This window comes from Phocoena sinus, chromosome 6 (assembly GCF_008692025.1).
Source record: "Phocoena sinus isolate mPhoSin1 chromosome 6, mPhoSin1.pri, whole genome shotgun sequence".
Taxonomy (NCBI): Eukaryota; Metazoa; Chordata; class Mammalia; order Artiodactyla; family Phocoenidae; genus Phocoena; species Phocoena sinus.
Genome location: NC_045768.1, coordinates 52,154,250 through 52,173,987, shown reverse-complemented (window position 1 = coordinate 52,173,987; position 19,738 = coordinate 52,154,250). Strand labels below are relative to the sequence as shown.

General features: G+C 44.5%; 1 protein-coding gene across 2 annotated transcripts in view; it reads right to left on the bottom strand.

Moving 5' to 3' along the window:
- The window catches only part of DMRT1 (doublesex and mab-3 related transcription factor 1), a 107,023-nt gene that overhangs the window by 85,656 nt on the left and 1,629 nt on the right, over positions 1 to 19,738 (bottom strand). Inside the window, exons 2-3 of one of the 2 annotated variants that reach the window (XM_032633840.1) lie at positions 16,459 to 16,614; positions 11,177 to 11,218 (exon numbers count right to left, since the gene is read on the bottom strand). In XM_032633840.1, the coding sequence (XP_032489731.1) occupies positions 11,177 to 11,218; positions 16,459 to 16,614 (198 nt within the window). Of the gene's footprint in view, positions 1 to 11,176; positions 11,219 to 16,424; positions 16,615 to 19,738 lie in introns of both variants that reach the window. The other variant, XM_032633839.1, reaches the window with a different exon arrangement.

Sequence of the window (19,738 nt, the reverse complement as noted above, 5' to 3'; positions counted from 1 at the left end):
AAAACTAAGAAAATAATAAGCAACAGATTATTAAATTCTCGGGGACTGAAAACACCAAAATAGGGAGGAGAAACAAAGTCACCGCAGATTAAATATGGAGAGTTTTAAGCCAATTATAAAAGATCAAAGGGAACAAGAGAGGGGAGGAGTAGCCTTACAAGTAACCGAGATAGGAGACCTTGGGAGAAATATGACCAGGGTAAAATCATTACAGTTTACAGTGAAAGTAATCTAGGGATGACTCCAGAGAAAAATTCACTAGGGACCACTCCTGGGAGAACAGCATGGGCACAGAGAGCAAAAAGCTCTTTATTTCCAGAAGGCACACAACTCCGGAGGGAAGGTGCTTGCTGCAGAGAACAAGGGCTAGGATGGGCAAGGCGAAGAGTACAAACGAAAAATGCTAGTGGCTTGAGCCACATTTTGAATCCCATACTGTCCACCTCTGGCTAGGAACCTCGGTGTGGTCTCCATTCCATGGCACCGTGGGCAAAAGGGAGAGGCAACCGTTGTGGAATTAGCAGAAACTCACTTGACACTTTCTGTTTCACCCTCCAAAAAAATCTGAGATTGCCCCCTTTAAATAAGGTCAACCTCCTGAAAAGTCCTAACTGTTACCAGCTGTCCTAGATTTTAACCAAGAGGAGCAGAGCCAAGAAAAGAGCTGTGAATGCAAATGATGTTCACTTTTCACTGTAATATCTCATGTATTCCGCAGTTTACATAGACTTTTCAGTGGCTACCGATAATAACTCTACAAGGCTGAGACCCAGAAAGAGGAGCCGGCTGTGGCTTAGAAAGGTGCCCTGCACACCGAGGAACACGGTAGGAGCTGGAGTCCCGAGTAAACCCAGGTCTTCTCAGTCCAGGTCTGGTGTCTTCTTGCAAATGACAGGAAGAACCCAGACACCTAGCTCTTCACCTAGATTCCGAGTAGCTAATTCTGTGTATTTTGTTTTGTTTTTTAGTAATCATCAATACACTGGACGCTATAAAGTATCAGAGTCAGAAAGCCAAGGGAAGTGCACCACACTGCCAAGGAAACCCCGCTACAACCAGCATTTAAGATCAAGCGTAATGCCTGACTTACCAAATTTTCTTTCTTACAAGAGATTCAACAGATCACTATATAACTGTGAGGCTGGTTAAAGCCTACGGTATAACTGAAAGTACAGAATGACCAAATGCAGTTTATTAATAACATAGCACTTACTGACACTGAGAAAATATATCTCAAGGAAAGAAAAAAAAGAGGAACTCTGGACATCAACTATTTTACTTACCTCTGTAACTGGATACAAACTGCTCACCTAGCTTAGTAACCTGGCTACCTAGTGGGTCCCAACTTATTATCATGACCAGAGTAATGGAGCCCAATACAGGACATGAGCATGGGCTGTGAGTCACAGACTCGAGTTGGAATCCCAACTCCACCACTTAAAATACGTGTGATCTTAAGCATGTTATTAAACCTGCTTCCTTATAAGTGGAAAAATAGTTCCTATTTTACAGAGTTGTTGTAGAGATTAAATGAGAATATAAATAACAAAGCAGCTAAGGCAATACCTGGCATGAGGCAGACACTCAGTAAATGAGAGCTAGCAGTACTGCAATCATTACCTCCTCTGAAAACATAATGCCAAAGAACTGGGAATTAAACAAACTACACACACAGATGGCAAAGGATAAAGCACTGCCTGCTCTCTCCCTTCACGCACAGGAATTAGAAAATATTATTCACAATCGTGCGTGGATCCTCAGTTTGAGAAACATCCCTTACTCCTGCCACACTAGCTCCTGGCAACGCAAACTAATGTGAGAATTACATTTCTTTGCTTAATCACCCTTACTATATGCCCTGTTTCTTCCCAATTCTCCCCTGCTCCTAGATGCAAGCTTTTGTTCCCTGTCAAACTCCTCTCCATTGCTGTAACTAATCTCTCTCCCTCTTTGTATATTACCTTTCAAATATTTATAGACTGTTATTCTCCTTCTCTCCAAGCCATACATCATTTTTGTTGTCCTTCCCCTAGATTCTCTCTAGTTTATCTACGTCTTTTAGAGAAAAACAAACCCCAGGTGCTTCATGATGAAAACAGCACACCCAAAGCTAACAGCCCTAAAGCGAATAAGGCCCCTTATTCAAAAGCCACCAGAAAATTCTTTGATGTGCTTCTTCCTCCTCTTCCCCTCTAACTCAGTAATTCCATCTCTCAGATAAAAACAAGGGAGAGAGGGATAAGGGAGGTGACCACCAGCCTCTCCCAGTGTAGGCCGGGGCTCCACGAGGCAGCAGCTCCTGGGGTAGGATACCATGGGACAGCCACTGACACGCTCCAACTTGCTAATGAGGAATTCTGCACCATGCACATTGCTCCTGCTTGTTAATTCCTTCCCCATCCACTGCATTCGATATGAAGGTATTAGAACCGTGTCCTTGGGACTCCCCTCCCCTCCCCCACCAGGTCTGGGCTGACGCACCTGCTTCTTCATCCGACACGCAGGGCCCAAGGTCTCTAAATCGTGTGCCTTCTGTCCAAACTGTGAGGGGCAACAAGATACAGACAGTGTGTTACCTGTTTTGCTGAAGGTAACTTCCTCATCTTGGAGTCCTGGGTAACTGTGTGGTTATCCAACACTTCCTACTCCCTTTAGAAAGGATAAGAGATGGCTAACACTAAAGACACATGTCAGTACAATTAATAAAACAAAAAGAAAAGCAAGGCTGAGAAAAGAAGGGGAAAGCTTACTCATACTCTGACGTGTCAGTGTTAAGATGTGTCTTGGAGATTCCTGGCTGCTGGAGTGTGGCCTGGGGTAGGGGAACTGTGATGGGTTATGTACTCCTTACCCAGAGACGCAATTCTTACGTCAGGTAGCTTGATTTTTGAGGTGAAAAAAAAAAGGAAAGAAACAACAAAAAAAACACCTAGTTTATGGCTATAGGGTAGATCATATCCAGACTCATTCCTCTGTTCCTCATTTTAGTATCTGAAACTTGAGTTTCATGGCATGTTTCTGTTCTTCGTCATGGTTTACAAAGAATTTTCACGTTAAAATCTTAGTTGAGGGCTTCCCTGTTGGCGCAGTGATTGAGAGTCTGCCTGCCGATGCAGGGGACATGGGTTTGTGCCCCGGTCCGTGAGCCATGGCTGCTGAGCCTGCGCGTCTGGAGCCTGTGCTCCGCAACGGGAGATGCCACAACAGTGATAGGCCCACGTACCGAAAAAAAAAAAAAAAACTTAGTTGAGCACCACACTGATTCTGCAAGATAAACTGAGCAGGCAATATTATTTTATCCATTTCACAAATGAGGAAACAGACACAGAAATTAAGTGAACTGCTCAAAATCGGAGAGGTGATGAGTAACAGGCAGGTATTTGGACTCTAGATTTTAGGTTCTTTCAGTGACATGGAGCTTCCTCCCCAGGCATAAAGTTAACCAGATAAAAGCAAAACTGTTTCCAGGTGTCTTCGATCTTCAAGATCTTTGATCAAGCTTCTACTATTACATACCATTCTCTCAGGGGGAAATTTGGCACTAATAAGACTGGTTGATCTGTTAACTAATCTGGCACCAATCTGGAAATCGGTACTAACAACTAACCCTCACCCTGGCGGAAGCACAACCCTGAATGTGTTCAACATCTACCAAAGAAGCACTAAAATCATTTTGAAAGAGTTGATGGGTAATGTGCATTCTATCGATAATTTCATGTAACACTGGTAAGAATAAGATTAGTCTCTAGTAACCAGAATATCTGAATGGAGAGTGTATCCCATTCCTCACCTGGCTTATCATATACCAAACAGTAATACTGGAACCTCTAGACCACAGCACCAGACATGAGTGTGAAATGGTTCAATCATTGAGGCCATTAGCTTAACCTGAGCTCTGCCCACGGTTATACTGGAATGAGGACAGAGGTTGGAAGAGTGTGAAGAACACATCAGGTCCACTTGGCTCCGGTCTGCTGATGGGGGACCAGACAAGCCACAGGCTCCTCCGCCTGTCCACAGAGGACAGTGACCAGGGCCAGTTCTCGGGCTCCTGGTCTCTGCAGCCTGTCTCCAGCTAGTCTCAGCTAGTCTCCTGGCTTGAAATACCAAATAGTGAGGGGGGGAACTGCAGCTCATATCACAAAGGGCCAATCTCCACAGTAAATAAGGAACTTCAAGATAGGGGGAGGGGATTGAATAAAAAAAATGAGCAAAGGACAAACACAGAAGGCTCACAGAAAAAAAAAAATGGTCCTTTAACGTATGAAAAGATTTCAGTCTCACTAACAAAGGAAAAGGGGATTATAAACTATATCAACCATATTTGTTTTCTATTGCTGTATGACAAATTGCCATAAATCCAGCGGCTTAAAACAAGGCAAATTTATTATCTTACAGTTTTGTTGGCCCATCGTCTGACCCAGGTCTCTCCAGGCTAAAATCAAGGTGCTTAACTGGGCGGAGGGCTGTTCTAAGCTTCTAGAGAACTCCTGAAATCTTTGCCTCAGCACCCCCTTCCTCCATCTTCGAAGCCAGCAACAGTGATCAGGTCATTCCAGCTTTGAAACTTCCCAGCATCTTCTGCTGTGACATCTCTGGGGCAGCTGGGAAAGGTTCTCCACGTCCAAGGATTCAGGCCATTAGAATGGGCCCACGTGGAATCCAGGATCACCTCCCCACCTCCAGATGCCTGACTTCACCACATCTGCAGAGTCCCTTTTGCCACGAAAGTAACACCTTCACAGGCCCCAGGAGCCAGGGTGTAGCCCTCTCTGGGGGCCATTGTTCTGCTGACTGCACCCACATACAGCGCTTTACCTTTCAGACTGGTAAAGTCCCCATGGCAACCCCCATAGCACTGGCAATGCCGTGGCAGCAGCTCTCTGGAGAAAGTGCCATGGACACCATCTACCCAAATTACCTTAAGATAGACCTCCTGTCCTACCAGTTCTTTCCATCTCTACTGTCACCACCCCAGTGCAAGCAGCACCCCTCTGCCTGGGCAAATGCATGGTCTTTGCTTTGCTCCCCCTTGAAACTACACTCCACATAGCAGCAGAGACATTTGAAGAGAGTAAATCAGATCACAGCATTCACTGCTTCAATACTCCAATGACTTCCCCTCGCACTCACCATAAAATTCCAACTCCTTCCCTGGCCTGCAAGGCAGCAAGTCGCAGCCCCCAGTGATGTCACCCTTGCTCACAGCACCGATCACACTGGTCTGCTTCCTGCTCTAAGCACTGTCTCACCTTGCTGCGCCTCCTGCCTGGAAGGCTCTTCCCCCAGACCTTGACTGCAATGGCTCACTGTCCCTTGGGACTAGCTCAGATTTAATCTCCTTAGAGAGGCCCTCTTTCCCTAACCTCCATGTCAACAGCCGCGACCCCTCCAGAACATGTATCTTATCACTCTGTCTCCACAGTGCTCATCACTTTCTGAAAGCATCTTACTCACTGGTGTACCTGATTATCCACTGTCTCCCCTGTTGGACATATAAGATCCATGAGACAGATGTTTTAGGCACTGCTGTATACCTCATGCCTGGAAAAGGGTCTGACCCAATGCAGTCACACAATGAATATTTGTTGAATAAACAAAAAATAAAATAGAAACACAGATGGAAGAAAGGGAAAAAGGGAGGGAGGGACTCTGGCCCAGATAGCAGACTCACCAGCAAAGATGAATTCAACTCAGTTCAGCAAACAGTTATTAGTGTTTGATGAATCCAATCTGCTTCCCTAAATTAATGTATATACTGCATTTCAGATAAACTCCCCAACCTCAGGATCAGAGTTAAAGGGTGCTGTAAAAATAGGGAGTAGTTTTATAAGTGCTGAGATCAGTACCGAAGAGTCAGCTGTTAGTATACACTGGACTGAGCTGACATTGGGTGGCTGAATTCTCACTGCCAATAAACATCAGAAAATGTGCTATTACTAGAATACGGAATCAGTATCTTCTTCTGACTACAAACCAGCTGTTTATAGTCTACTTTAAGAGTTTCTTGTGCATTTTTTCTGAAATGCATGCTCAGTGGTACTGTACACTAAGACTGGGTTAGTGATTGTGAAGTCTACTAACAGATGTAAGAAACCAGAGGAAACTGGGTTTGCAACGTAATCTGGTTCAGCAACAGGGAGCAATATTTATGTGAATTTTCTTAGGGGGAATTTTTTTATCAGTTGAAAAGTAAGACACCTTGAGGCTGAGACAGAAGTTCAGACCTGCACTTACAGAGTTGCTTGTGACCAAGGCGAAAGGAACCCTGACAAGTCAAGAACCAGTGAGACTGCAGTCAGAGCCCCAGGGGGCCCAGAGGTACCCTCACTCCACTCCCTTGGCTTCATGGCACAACACAGAGCACTCCTAGGCCCAGAGTCCAGATCACCTGGCAGAGGTACAGAATTCACAGTATCCCACATCAGGTGGCAGCTGGCCTTACCCTGGGCCCCCTTCCCTACTAACCTCAGCCCTTTAAGCAACTTCAGAGTCCTCAGAGGCACAAATTAGACCAGCCTATAGAACAAAGAGAGAAGTCAGCAATGAAGCAAAAATTGCGGCCCTGGGGGAAGAAGAGGAAAAAAACAAGATGTTGACGAGATAAAAGGAATCATCTCATGCGAGTCTACAGGTGATTCCGAAGGCCAAGAAAGGCGGGTTAGCAGAAGAGGCTGTCCTTAGCCAAAAGTTAATGAGAGGGAGAGAACGGGGAGTTATCACTCAGTGGGTTTAGTGTTTCAGTTTGGGAAGATGAAACAAGTCCCGGAGATGGAAGGTGGTGATGGCTGCACAAAACTGTAAAGGTACTTAATGCCACTGAGCTGTACACTTAAAAACGGTTAAAATGGTCCATTTGACGTTAGGCATATTTTACCACAATAAAATCTTTTAAAAATAAGATAGCTAATAAAACAACAGATAGGACAGAAGGGCATCCACGAGATCCAAAGAGTAGTGGGTGGCTGAGGAGGTCGTCAATGGACAGGATCCCTGAACCAGCAGATAACCAGGAACCCAAGGGTCAAGGACTCCAGGGGGACACGGTGCGGCAGGCAGGAGAAACTGGCGACACAGATGAGCCTTCTGACATTCCAAAAGTCTCCTACAGCAGCAAACACAAGGCCGAACAGCACTACAATGATACCTAGTGTCCCCCACCACCTATAAAAGTTTTCCAACGCTATGAATAACTATGGCAGTAAATTCTGAGACAGTCTATGAACTACCCTCTTCCAACTGGCAACGTGAAGAACAGCTGTCTAGTCTCATCAGCTCGCGGGTGTTCTCTTCTACTTTCCACAAGAGTGACGGCGGTTTTCCATTTTCAGAAATCCAAAGATAAAAACTATTCTTGCCAAGTTTCTAGGGCAAGAGAATTCCTTCTCCCTTGTTCTGAGGAAATGCTTGTCACCCGAGGTCTAAAAAGTTGCTTAAGCCCTTGAGAAACAAACCAACGTTTCTACGGACCAAAAACACAACAAAGAAAATCTGTCACCGGTTCCCTCTATGGTTTAATTCCTCAAACACTATTCCTTTCATTACAAAGTGTATGTGATAATGAGGGAAAAGAGGAAATTTTTAAAAGACTGAATATTAACATATTTCTAGTGATAATAAAACGCAAACCTAGAAAACCCTCCATGATCTAAACTTCTGATCATCAAAGAGACACTGACTGGGTTTTATATCTTTAGTGTTTGCCAGCGTGAAGGCATCTTACTGTTCAATTTTTAAAAACTTCACAGGATGAAGGCATCTTACCTTTTTTTTTTTTTAATGTATTTATTTATTTATGGCTGTGTTGGGTCTTCGTTTCTGTGCATGGGCTTTCTCTAGTTGTGGCAAGCGGGGGCCACTCTTCATCGCTGTGCGTGGGCGTCTCACTATCGTGGCCTCTGTTGTTGTGGAGCACAGGCTTCAGACGCGCAGGCTCAGTAATTGTGGCTCGCGGGCCCAGCTGCTCCGCGGCATGTGGGATCTTCCGAGACCAGGGCTCGAACCTGTGTCCCTCGCACTGGCAGGCAGACTCTGAACCACTGCGCCACCAGGGAAGCCCGCATCTTACCTTTTAATTCTAAAAAATTTCAGTACGAATCTTCTGGAGCCCTCACACACTGCTGGTGGGAATGTAGTAAAATAGTGCAGCCTCTTTGGAAAATACTGTGACAGTTCCTCAAAAGGTTAAACATAGTGTTACTGTATGACTCAGCAATTCCACTCTTTAATATATACCCGAGAATAAAACATATATCCATATAAAAACTGGTATAAAAATGTGATGGAAGCATTACTCCAAAACTCCATCCAAAAAGCATAAGCAACCCAAAACTCCATCATCTGAGAAAAACCAAAATACGATTTATCCATGGAGTGGAATATTATTTAGTTTTAAAAAAGGACTAATAAATACATACTACAACAGGTTTACACCTTGCAAACCTGAGGCTAAGTTAAAGAGGTCGCCTATGACCCCAGTGTGGGAGCAGACGGAGAGTGACTACTAATGGTACAGAGTTTCTTTTAGGAGGAGATAAAAATGTTCCACAGCTAGATTCCAGGGACGGTGGCACAGCTCTGTGAACTTACCAGAAAACACTGAATTGTACACTTTAAGTAGATGAAGTGTATAGCATGTGAATTTCACCTTAGGCTGTTAAACTACATTTGAAATTTTAGTCATTTAAAAAATTCAGATACATTTTAAAAATGTCACAAAAAATGCAGATTGAACATCAATGATTTTACTCTGATATCTGCAAGTGGGTTCATGATCACTAACAGAGTGTTTTAAAACACAACTTCAAATTTAACCATCACTATTCATTTATTCAGCAAAGGTTTACAGACCACATGCTACAAAGCCAGGTACTGTACTATGCACATGAGTACATGATGAATAAAAAATGCAATCCCTGCCCTTAAGATTACACTTTCACAAAGCAGACAGCAGTGTAAACCAAGCAAATGTTTCTTTGTCCTTTACATATGCTGTTATAAAACTAACTTGTTATTGTACAGCACAGGAAAATATAGCCATTATTTTGTAACGACTTTAAATGGAGTATAATCTATAAAAATATGTTGTACACCTGAAATTAATAATATTGTAAGTCAAGGGCTTCCCTGGTGGCGCAGTGGTTAGGAAACCGCCTGCCAATGCAGGGGACACAGGTTCAAGACCTGGTCCGGGAAGATCCCACATGCCGCGGAGCAACTGGGCCCATGCACCACAACTACTGAGCCTGTGCTCTGGAGCCTGTAAGCCACAACTACTGAGCCTGCGTGCCGCAACTACTGAAGCCCGTGCACTTAGAGCCCGTGCTCCACAACAAGAGAAGCCACTGCAATGAGAAGCCTGTGCACTGCAACGAAGAGTAGCCCCCACTCGCCGCAACTAGAGAAAGCCATGCACAGCAACGAAGACCCAAAGCAGCCAAAAATAAATAAATAAATACATACATACACACATATATACATTGTAAGTCAACAATACTTCAATTAAAAAAACTAATTTGTGACTTTAAACCCTGTATTTACCTTTTTTTGTGGGTCTAGATGTTTTCCAAATTTCCTTTCTAGCCAAGGTAGACCAGTAGGCTACTTCCTACGTACTTTGTCGTTTTAACTTCTGAATACTGTCTACAGAGAATTTCTATCAGGTCGGTTAACTGTTATATTTGACACATAAGCAGAGACTTCCCTTGGAATAAATAAAATTGACTGAGACGCTATTTAAAACACTAGGCTATCGGGCTTCCCTGGTGGCGCAGTGGTTGAGAGTCCACCTGCCGATGCAGGGGACATGGGTTCGTGCCCTGGTCCGGGAAGATCCCACATGCTGCTGAGCGGCTGGGCCCGTGAGCCATGGCCGCTGAGCCTGCGCATCCAGAGCCTGTGCTCCGCAATGGGAGAGGCCGCAACAGTTAGAGGCCCACGTACGACAAAAAAAAAAAAAAAAACACTAGGCTATCAAAATGGTCAGTACTATCAATCTTAAGTGTTTCCTTTCATTTAAGCCTCCAACTCTTGCTTCAGTTTAAGATTTGTTTTGTTAAACACCCTGGAAATTTCTTTGACTCTGAATGTAAAATTGGGGAATGCTTTTATCTGAATGCCTTTTTAAACCTAATCTCCACATCCTCTATTCTACTTGAAATTGAGAGCTCTGTCTAAAATCAAATGGAGCTCATCTCATGTAAGTAGCTAGGATCCTCCAAATATCAACTCTCAAACTAACCTGGATAAAATGTTTTGGTGTTTCATTTGAAATGCTTCTTTCTGTACAACATGGAAAACTGCAAAGATAAAAATTGAAATATTTCAAATTTAAATAACTCCACAGAAGATTCCAGGGCAGCAAAACTACTCTGTATGCTACTATAACGATGGACACACGTCATCATTAATTTCTCTAAACTCACAGAATGTACAACGCCAACAGTGAACCCTAATGTAAACTATGGACTCTGGGTGATTACGCTGTGTCCATGTGGGTCATCAATTGTAACAAATGTACCTCTGGCGGGGGATGCTGATAATGGGGGAGGTGTGCATGTGTGCGGGCAGGGGTGTATGGGAAATCTCCGTACCTTACTCTCAATTTTGCTGTAAATCTGTAACTTCTCCAATGAATAAAGTTTATTTATTATTTTTTTTTTTTTTAATTTTTTTTGTGGTATGCGGGCCTCTCACTGTTGTGGCCTCTCCCGTTGCGGAGCACAGGCTCCGGACGCGCAGGCTCAGCGGCCATGGCTCACGGGCCCAGCCGATCCACAGCATGTGGGATCCTCCCGGACCGGGGCACGAACCCACGTCCACTGCATCGGCAGGCAGACTCTCAACCACTGCGCCACCAGGGAAGCCCTAAAGTTTATTTTTAAGAAACTTAAGTCAACATCTTCAATTGTTAGCTCCTCAGTCACATTTCTTACTGGTAAAAACTGCATGGGGACATTATTCCATTTTCAAATTACCACACTGCATGTTTGTAAAGCACTTAAGCCCTTCGAAGGCACATAACCAGGATGGCGTGTGTGCCCTACCGGCATGAGCTCTCTCTCTGTGCTGAAGTGGAATTACTGATAAAGAAGAGAAGTGAAGGAGGGGGTCCCGCCATTATCAGATGCAGACCTGGCCGACCCTTCCAACGGGGGAAAGGTGAGTGAAAGCAGGCCGTGGGCGCTGGAGTGGGGAGGCCTGAGATGGCAGGAGGCGGCTTGATGTGGAGGAGTGCGAACGTCCGTGTGTGTGGAAGCCCAGGGTGCTCCAGAAGGGAGGCCCCAGGAGATAACATTCAGGTCCTTACTTACAAAGGACACGTATGCAGAACCGAATTCTCTACAATGCAGCCCTTCATCTGACAGCCCTGCACAGAAAAGGAGAGGCAGAGAACTATGCGGACCTCGGCGTGAGCTCTGGATAAAATGGCATTCTACTTGCTGCATAGGAGGCTGAAGGAAAAGCAGAATATAAAATAAAACGAGGAGCCCACATTTCAAAGAGGAGGAATGCCTATGAGATTTTTTAAGTCAGTTGATAACTTTCAAAATAAAAAATATATATCTAGGAAGCTAAAATTTTAAAAGTAAAACCACGGAAATAATGCTGAAGTTGCTATTAATTCACCGTCATTTATAACCGGAAGTGCTCACCCTTTTTTCGAGGTGACCCAAAATGGCTGGGAAGAAACCATCTGCTAATCGATAGAGCACCTGATTAGAGTATCTGATCCTACCAGTGTAACAGACAGCAATGAATAGGGCATTTCTTCAAAAGAAATAGATCATAGATGATCATAGTGATCATAGATGAAAATAACAACAAAAATATTTTATACCTATGGTGGGAGGAATCGTCAGGCAGTGTTTTGATCCATCTTGGCCAATCTTTGGCTAAGGATCGTAGAGACTTTCTTCTAAGGTGTTATCCTACTCAGAGGGATCAGCTCTCCAAGAGATCAAACAACAGCTTGGTAAACCCAATTTCCTTCGCAGAGGCCTTAGAACTCAGCCAGTAATCTCAGCAATAATTCTCGGGCATTTCTCACTCTCCCTTTTGGCACTTTCAGGAGCCAAAAGGAGATAACGAAGAAGCCTCAAGGACATAAACATCTGCTGGATTTCACTAAACCACTGCCCTTGCAGACACTCAACATCAGGTATGTGAAAGAGAAGGTGAGCAACCCGCCCCCGTGGAAGCCAGGTTGGTGGGCTGCTCTATCCCATGACAACTGCTACAACTTCCACTTCTCACGAGGTAACTGCAAATCCAAGCCTTCCACGTCGATATAATGGAATACTAGGCCACTAAAAAATTCCAGTTTTAAATGAAAGAAATAAAAACTACACACGGGTGGGAACAATACACACTCCCATTATGTTAAATATATAAATTATATATACACATACACACGTATGAAAACGATAAACAGACACGCAAGCTTGCACATGCAGCTTGTAATCAACCCTGGGATAACAAAAAGAAGACCCTACAGGTTGGGATTGGAATATATTCGTTGAATACGTTTTGTCCTCTATAAATGTTTACCGTTTACCTGCATAAAGGTCAATGTTATTTTATTTTATTTTATTTTTTTGTGGTACGCGGGCCTCTCACTGTTGTGGCCTCTCTCGTTGCGGAGCACAGGCTCCGGATGTGTAGGCTCAGCGGCCATGGCTCACAGGCCCAGCCGCTCCGCTGCATGTGGGATCTTCCCGGACCGGGGCACGAACCCGTGTCCCCTGCATCGGCAGGCAGACTCTCAACCACTGCGCCACCAGGGAAGCCCGGTCAATGTTATTTTAAAGAAATCCTTATCTCTGGAAACTTAATACAAGCTACATATTTGTTAGCAACGCACTATGCAGGAAGTTGGGCCCACTGCGCTGCATACAACGTGAGGAACACTCTTCAGTCAATCTGTCTTGTCACTGCTTCTCTCTCTCTCCCCCTCTCTTCCCCCCTCCCTCCCTCCCCTTCACTGCCCTTTCTGTCTTTCTCCCTCTTTACCTTACACAGTTTAATTCTACTGGCATTTCTGGTTTTCTCCTGTTCAAGTCCCAGCCCAGTCCGGAAGTTAATGATCCCAACTCAAGAGCTTTGGTGGAAGTCCTGAGTAATGATGATGGATGAGGCTCCTGCCCCACCAAGATGAGCTGGCCCATCTTTCTTGGGCAGGCATAGCCTCCCCGCCCATACGTGAGCACAGGAGCGATACATACTGCTGGCTTCCACACTCCGCGCTCCCTTGGACTGTTGGTTCAAGACTCCAAAAGGACTCCAAGGTCTATCAGCTCCAGAAGCAAAGAAGGGAATCTGGTCACATCCTCCTTGACCCTGAACTTTCTATCATGCTTCCCTGCTGCTTCTATTTGTAACTTTCCCTATCACCACTCTGAAATGCCCTGCGAGAACTTCTTTGTCATTCTGAACTCCATCTAGCCTGAAATCCTTCTCTAAGGCTTCGCTATCTTGGGGTATGCTATCAAACTCGGACACCCCTTCCACTGAGGTGCAATGCGGGACAGCAGGCTACACCAAGTTCACCTGTGGTTCCCTACCAAATGCCCAGCATTGACATTTATCCATCACGGGCCTGTCCCTGTATTTCTCCCCGTGAAGACCAGTGGCTGCAACCTTCCATGCCAGCCAAGAATGGCGCTGCCCCTAACAGTGTTCCTATTTGCCCATCAGCCCTAAATCCCTTCTGAGGATTAAACCATAACCTCTAATTGTAACTGTCCATTTTCCAAGGAAACACGGCAACTATTCCCACAGCCTCACTTCACAGGCAGGTGAAGAAATTCACGGGCTTTGGGACCAGACAGACCTAGGCTGAATCCCAGCTTAATTGAGCTTTATTCTGGGGCAGTTTCCTTACCACTGGCTTCCTTATCTGTAAATAGGAATAATAATTCCTACTTTATAAGATGTGTGTGAACATCAAATGAGTTACTCCCCTCTTTACTCCTCTGGAACATCCCCTATCAGTCCCTCCAGCTGAATCCACCAGGTCTGCCCTGACCTGGTAGTATTTGGTAATTAACCTTACACACAGCTTAAAATCCCAAAGTGCAGGAATCATATTTCTGACAGATATACTCCTTCCTTCTTAAGAAAAGGAAAGTTTAGAAACTGCTGTAAATATATATTATGAGCAACTGAGCTAAAGAAAATAATACCATTCCCTTTGTTAGCTACAGAATCTGTAGCCCCAGTAACACACACAGGGACAGATACACAGACACACCGACCTGCAGCAGAGATTACAAGTCTATCTCTCACCTGCCTTCTTTGATGCCCGCTAACCTTCTTCTTTATAATGGTCAAGGCTCCTAGAATCTTCAAAAGCCTCAAAGACCTCATCCCTCATTTTTGAGAAGAGGAAGCAATAGGACCAGAGAGCTAAAGTGACTTGTCTAAAGTTGCACAGCTCGTTAAATGACAACTAGGCAGCTGACAACTTTACCCTGGTGGTTAAGCGCAGCAGACTGAGTAACTCATGAAAAGCTTACTTAAGAGGAACCGCACTGCAAGGCTCCATTTCATGGAGGCTTAGAAGGCTCAAAAGGTTCTGTGAACCTCGGCACATGTGTTTAACATGAAATATATGCCTGCATTTGCCAAGAGGATGTCACAGATCTTTGTCTGGTGGATTTCTTAGAGCCCCTGCGTTCTAGACCAGTGCCATTAAATAGAGCTTTGTGAGAAAGGGAAACGCACACTTGCCAGCAGGGCAGGCCTCCACTATATATGTGCCTGTTGAGCATCTGAAATACGGTTAGTGCAACTGAGGAATTAAATGTTTACTTTTTTAAATTTTATGTTTTATTGTGGTTAAACTACACGCAACATGAAATTTACCATCTTAACCGTCTTTAAGTGCACAGCTCAGTGGCATTAAATACATTCATAATGCTGTGCCACCACCACCACCATCCGTCTCCATAGCTCTTTCCCTCTTGGAAAACTGAAACCCTGTACTCATTAAACAATAACTCTCTATTCCCCCCTGCCCCCAGCCCCTGACAACCACCATTCTACCTTCTGTCTCTCTGATTCTGACTACTCTAAGTATGAGTGGAATCATACAGTATTTGTGTGTCTGTGACTGACTTGTTTCACTTAGCATAATGTCCTCAAGGTTCATCCACATTGTAGCATGTGTCAAAATTTCCGTCCTTTTCAAGGCTAAGTAATGTTTTTTACCACATTTTGCTTACCACTCATCTGTCAGTGGACACTTGAGTTGCTTCCACATTTTAGCTATTGTGAATAATGCTGCTATGAACATGGATATACAAATATCTCTTTAAGACGCTGTTTGCAATCCTTTTGGGTATGTACTCAGAAGTGGAATGGCTGGATCACGTGATAATTCTATTTTCAATTTTTGAGAAACCACCATACTGTTTTCCACAGCAGCTGCAGCATTTTACATTCCTACCAACTGTGCACAAAGGTTCCAATTTCTCCACATCCCCACCAATATTGTTATTTTCTGTTTTTTTGATAGTAGTCACCCTCATGGGTGTGAGGTGACATCTCATTATAGTTTTGATTTGCACTTCTCTAATGACTAATGATATCCAGCATCTTTCCTTGGGCTTTTGACCATTTGTATATCTTCTTTCGATGAATATTTTAATTTTATTTCACTGTAATCAAATTAAATAGCAAAATGTGGCTAAGGGTTTCCATACTGGACAGTGCAGCTCTAGAATACCATAATTCTTGAGGTAATTTGGAGACCCAGTGCAGTAGGCATAGTGAGCTTTGAAGACAGATGGACCAATTCAGATACTTTCTAGTTCTTCAGATGTAGCCAGTCACTTAAAATTTTTATATCTCAATTTTCCCATGGTGTAAAATAGGATTAATACTTCCTTCTTCTAAGAATGAAATGAAATGAATCAGCATACATGCAGCCACTGGTATAATCTTAGTACCTGGGAGAGAATTGAAGCCAATGGACACGCCTTGCCTCAATTCCAGTATCCACTGATAGCTGACACATAGGATTTGGCTTTTTTAGACAGTCTCCCCAGATGGACTTCAGTCCTTTCCAGAGAAATGGACTTTCATTCTAGGAAACAAGGATCTTTAGCTCCCACCAAGAGGACCCACAAATGGAAGGGGCTGACCGAGATGAAATCTGGACTCTCACTTCTCGGGGATTCTGTGATGCTGACCCTGCCCAGATTCAGCCTTGACAAATAACCAACAGAAAAGTGAAGCCATCAAACTTCTGGTTTTAGAATTCAGGCCCACCTCCTTTGTGAGGCCGTCAAAAACAGACCTTCAGGAGGGAGGATCTTTTAAGAAACCTCTAAGCTCTGAATGTGCTCTGGGGCTCAGGACCTTCCCGAGACTCTGTTTCTGTGGCCACGCCTTTCATCCCTCCATCCCAGCCACAGGCTTACCTGCCGCTGCCGCGGGCGGGGTCGGGGTGCTGGCCGGCGGGGGCTGCGAGGGGCTGCTGCCCTCAGTCATCAGGCATGGGGTGCTGCTGTCGTTCTCCCTCTTGACGAGCAGCTCGGCCGCGCTGGGCAGCGGGATGGGGTGGCTGATGCCCAATTCCTCCTCCTGGGCCTGCTGCCGTCTCAGGGCCACCTGGAAGCACAGGGCAGTGGGTCACCCTCCAGCACCCCAGAGTCACTCAGTACAGCTTTGCCAAAGCCACGGAAGCCCCACCCACCCCAGGGTGAGGCCTGAGAATCCCTCCTTGCTTTTTAAAGCTACCCAGGTAACTCTGAGATGCAGCCAAAGCAGAGAAATGGTTTCCAGCCAGAGTCCCTGGCCCACAGTAAAAGCACTCCTAAAATGTCCCTTAAACAAGTGAGTATGTAGAGCAGCGGGAAAGGCTGGATGAGAAGCTGCGGAGTTAGCAGAGGCATTCAGCGTGAGGAGAAGCCAGCACGGAGAGACTAGGAAGGAAGGAGAATGGGGTCACTCACTCTTTCCTTCCACAGATGTGTCAAAGGCTGCTGTACCGGGAACAGCGACCAGCAAGATACAGCAAGGTTAGATTAGTTCCCAAGGTACTCACTGTTTAAAAGGAGAAGCAGGAAACAGGCAAACATGCAACTGCAACTCAAGACAAAACGTGGTAAACACCACAGGACAGGCATACACAGATCCTCCCGAAGAAACTGGGGCAAAAACGGCTTTAAGTATAAGCTGCAGGTGGTACTGGAACAGGGCCTTGAAGAATAGGATGAGTGGGGCTTGACGGGCAAGGATGAAGGGGCAGAACGACCCGGAATAAGGGAGCAGGGTAGGCAGGGAAGGCAGGGGCTGCTCAGGAAACCTTGCAGAGCCCTGTTCTCTGTGGGGGAGGGAGCACATACAGAAGTAATGGGGAAAAGGGGGCTGGCATACAGCGCTGAAGTCTCAGGAGAGAGAGGCTGGAGGTGGAGAGAAAGGGAGAGGACACGTGCCATATTCCAGGCAGGAGGGAAGGAGATTCAAGTGGGGGCTGGAAAGGACGCAGCGTACCTAAGACACTCCTCATCGTCCCTCTTCTTTTAAATAACATTGTTTAAGGTTGAAAAAAGAGGTGTCAAGAAAATAAATTGTACTGTGGCTTACTACAGATAACAAAACTGGAGACTTTCTGTTGAAACTGACCATTGGTAATAATGAAATGAGAAAGGGAAGCACCTGTACCTCAGAGGCCCAAATACAAGCTGAAAGTTGAAATCAAAACGGTAAACCAGAAACACAACTACAATGTACACATTGTCTTAAGAATACCGTAGTCCAAATTTAGAAAAATGATTAATTTGGAAGTAATTTTACTCATAACAAGAGGAGTCTTCAACTTTAAAAATATCTTTGAATAATCCATTAAGATTAAATAATTAAGCTTAATTCTTGAATTTTCTCTTATTAACCAAGAAGTTTAGGAACAGAATATTAAAGATTTGACCACAAATTTTTTAAAAGAATACCCATGAACTTGTGAAGTATGTCAATGCAAACTTAGACCCTGGTTTACACGGATCCCATGCATGCACAAAACGTACAGGGTATTACATAGTCCACAAACTGAAAACACTTTTACAAAGACCTCTCAAGCATTCTTAGGAAATGTTATTTAAATGGGGAAGGTGGGGCAATTGATTTAAAATGCAATTGTTTTAGAGTCAGATCTAAGATCAATTTCAAACTATTTTAGAATGACTAAGAATGCCTGTTACATGAATGTCAAAGGATTTCATTCAGCACAGCACAAGCCTTCTGGTGTGGAAAGTAGTGACGTTTCATACTATAAAAGTAATCTTGGGGGCTTCTCTGGTGGCGCAGTGGTTGGGCGTCCGCCTGCCGATGCAGGGGACACGGGTTCGTGCCCTGGTCCGGGAGGATCCCACGTGCCCTGGAGCGGCTGGGCCCGTGAGCCATGGCCGCTGAGCCTGCGCGTCCGGAGCCCGTGCTCCGCAGCGGGAGAGGCCACAGCGGTGAGAGGCCCGCGTACCGCAAAAAAAAAAAAAAAAAAAAAAAGTAATCTTGAGTTGCTTTTAACAAAGCAAACATCCTCCTTCCAAGTTACTACGCCTATTAATACAGCTTATTCAAAATTAATGGCCCTACTTGGATATATCTTTTTATTATTTTGAGGACAATTCCCCTCCCAAGCATACTCTCCATATTAAATATTAAAACCAACAGGTAAATGTTCAGAAAACTTTTCTACCTACAAATACAATTTAAATGTTCATAAGGTTTTTTTTTTTTCAGTAAACTCATTATGATGCATTTTAATGCTACACTCAGTGTATTCTTTTCATCCATTACAGATTAAGATAAAAGTCTATAAAGAAACTCAGTAAAACAACCTGTATTTCCATGAGTGCGCTCGCAATCTCTGAAGCCAAAATATATCTAGTTTAAAACATTTCAAAATTGGATGTACATAAAAAGTATAATCTCTAAGCATTTGTGCACTCCTGTTCAAGGATCCTAAATCATTTTCAACGGGGGCTATTTACCCATTCCTAACCGAAAGTAGCACATAGTAAGCATTTCTTTGGTATCTTTTCATTTTAAATAACCTGTTTTAAAAGGATGAAACAACTTTCAGCGGGAAAGAATGTATATTATTCTCTTCTAAAAATCATTTTAGGATACCAACGACTTTAACCATTTCCGTGAAGGTGCTAAATTACTGCCCAGCTTAGGATGCTTTAAAAAACTAACACACTCCATGAACGGTAGACAAAACCTCAACCTCTTGCATCTACTCCTCTGCGTAGATTTTTAAAAATTCTTAGGTGTGTTTTAAAACACACTCAAAGTAATTTGTACTTTAATAACTTCGGTGGAGACAGCAAATTTTAAAAGGCTTATGAAATTTCCGTAGTGCTCAAAATGGCTGAGACACTCAACCTGGATCCACCCGGGCGAATACGAAAAGTGCGCCAAGAGCACAACGAGGACCACGCCACCCTGGCGTCCGTTACAGCGCCTTTTCCAGAAAAACAAAGCCTCTCGACGCGTTTTGCGGATAAGCAGCAGCCAGCCGGGTCTCCGCTTCGCCCTAACCAGTAGCCAGAGCGGGCACCCTCCTTAATATAAGCGCACCTCCCTGCTCGAGGCGGAGTCAGGGATCCCATTGAACCACGAGGGGGCAAACCCCCCAACTCTGCTCAGAGAGCGAGGTCAGAGATCCCGGGGGCCCCCGAAGGCGCAAACCCCGAAACTCTCTGCCCGAAGCGGGGTCGAAGATCCCGGGGAG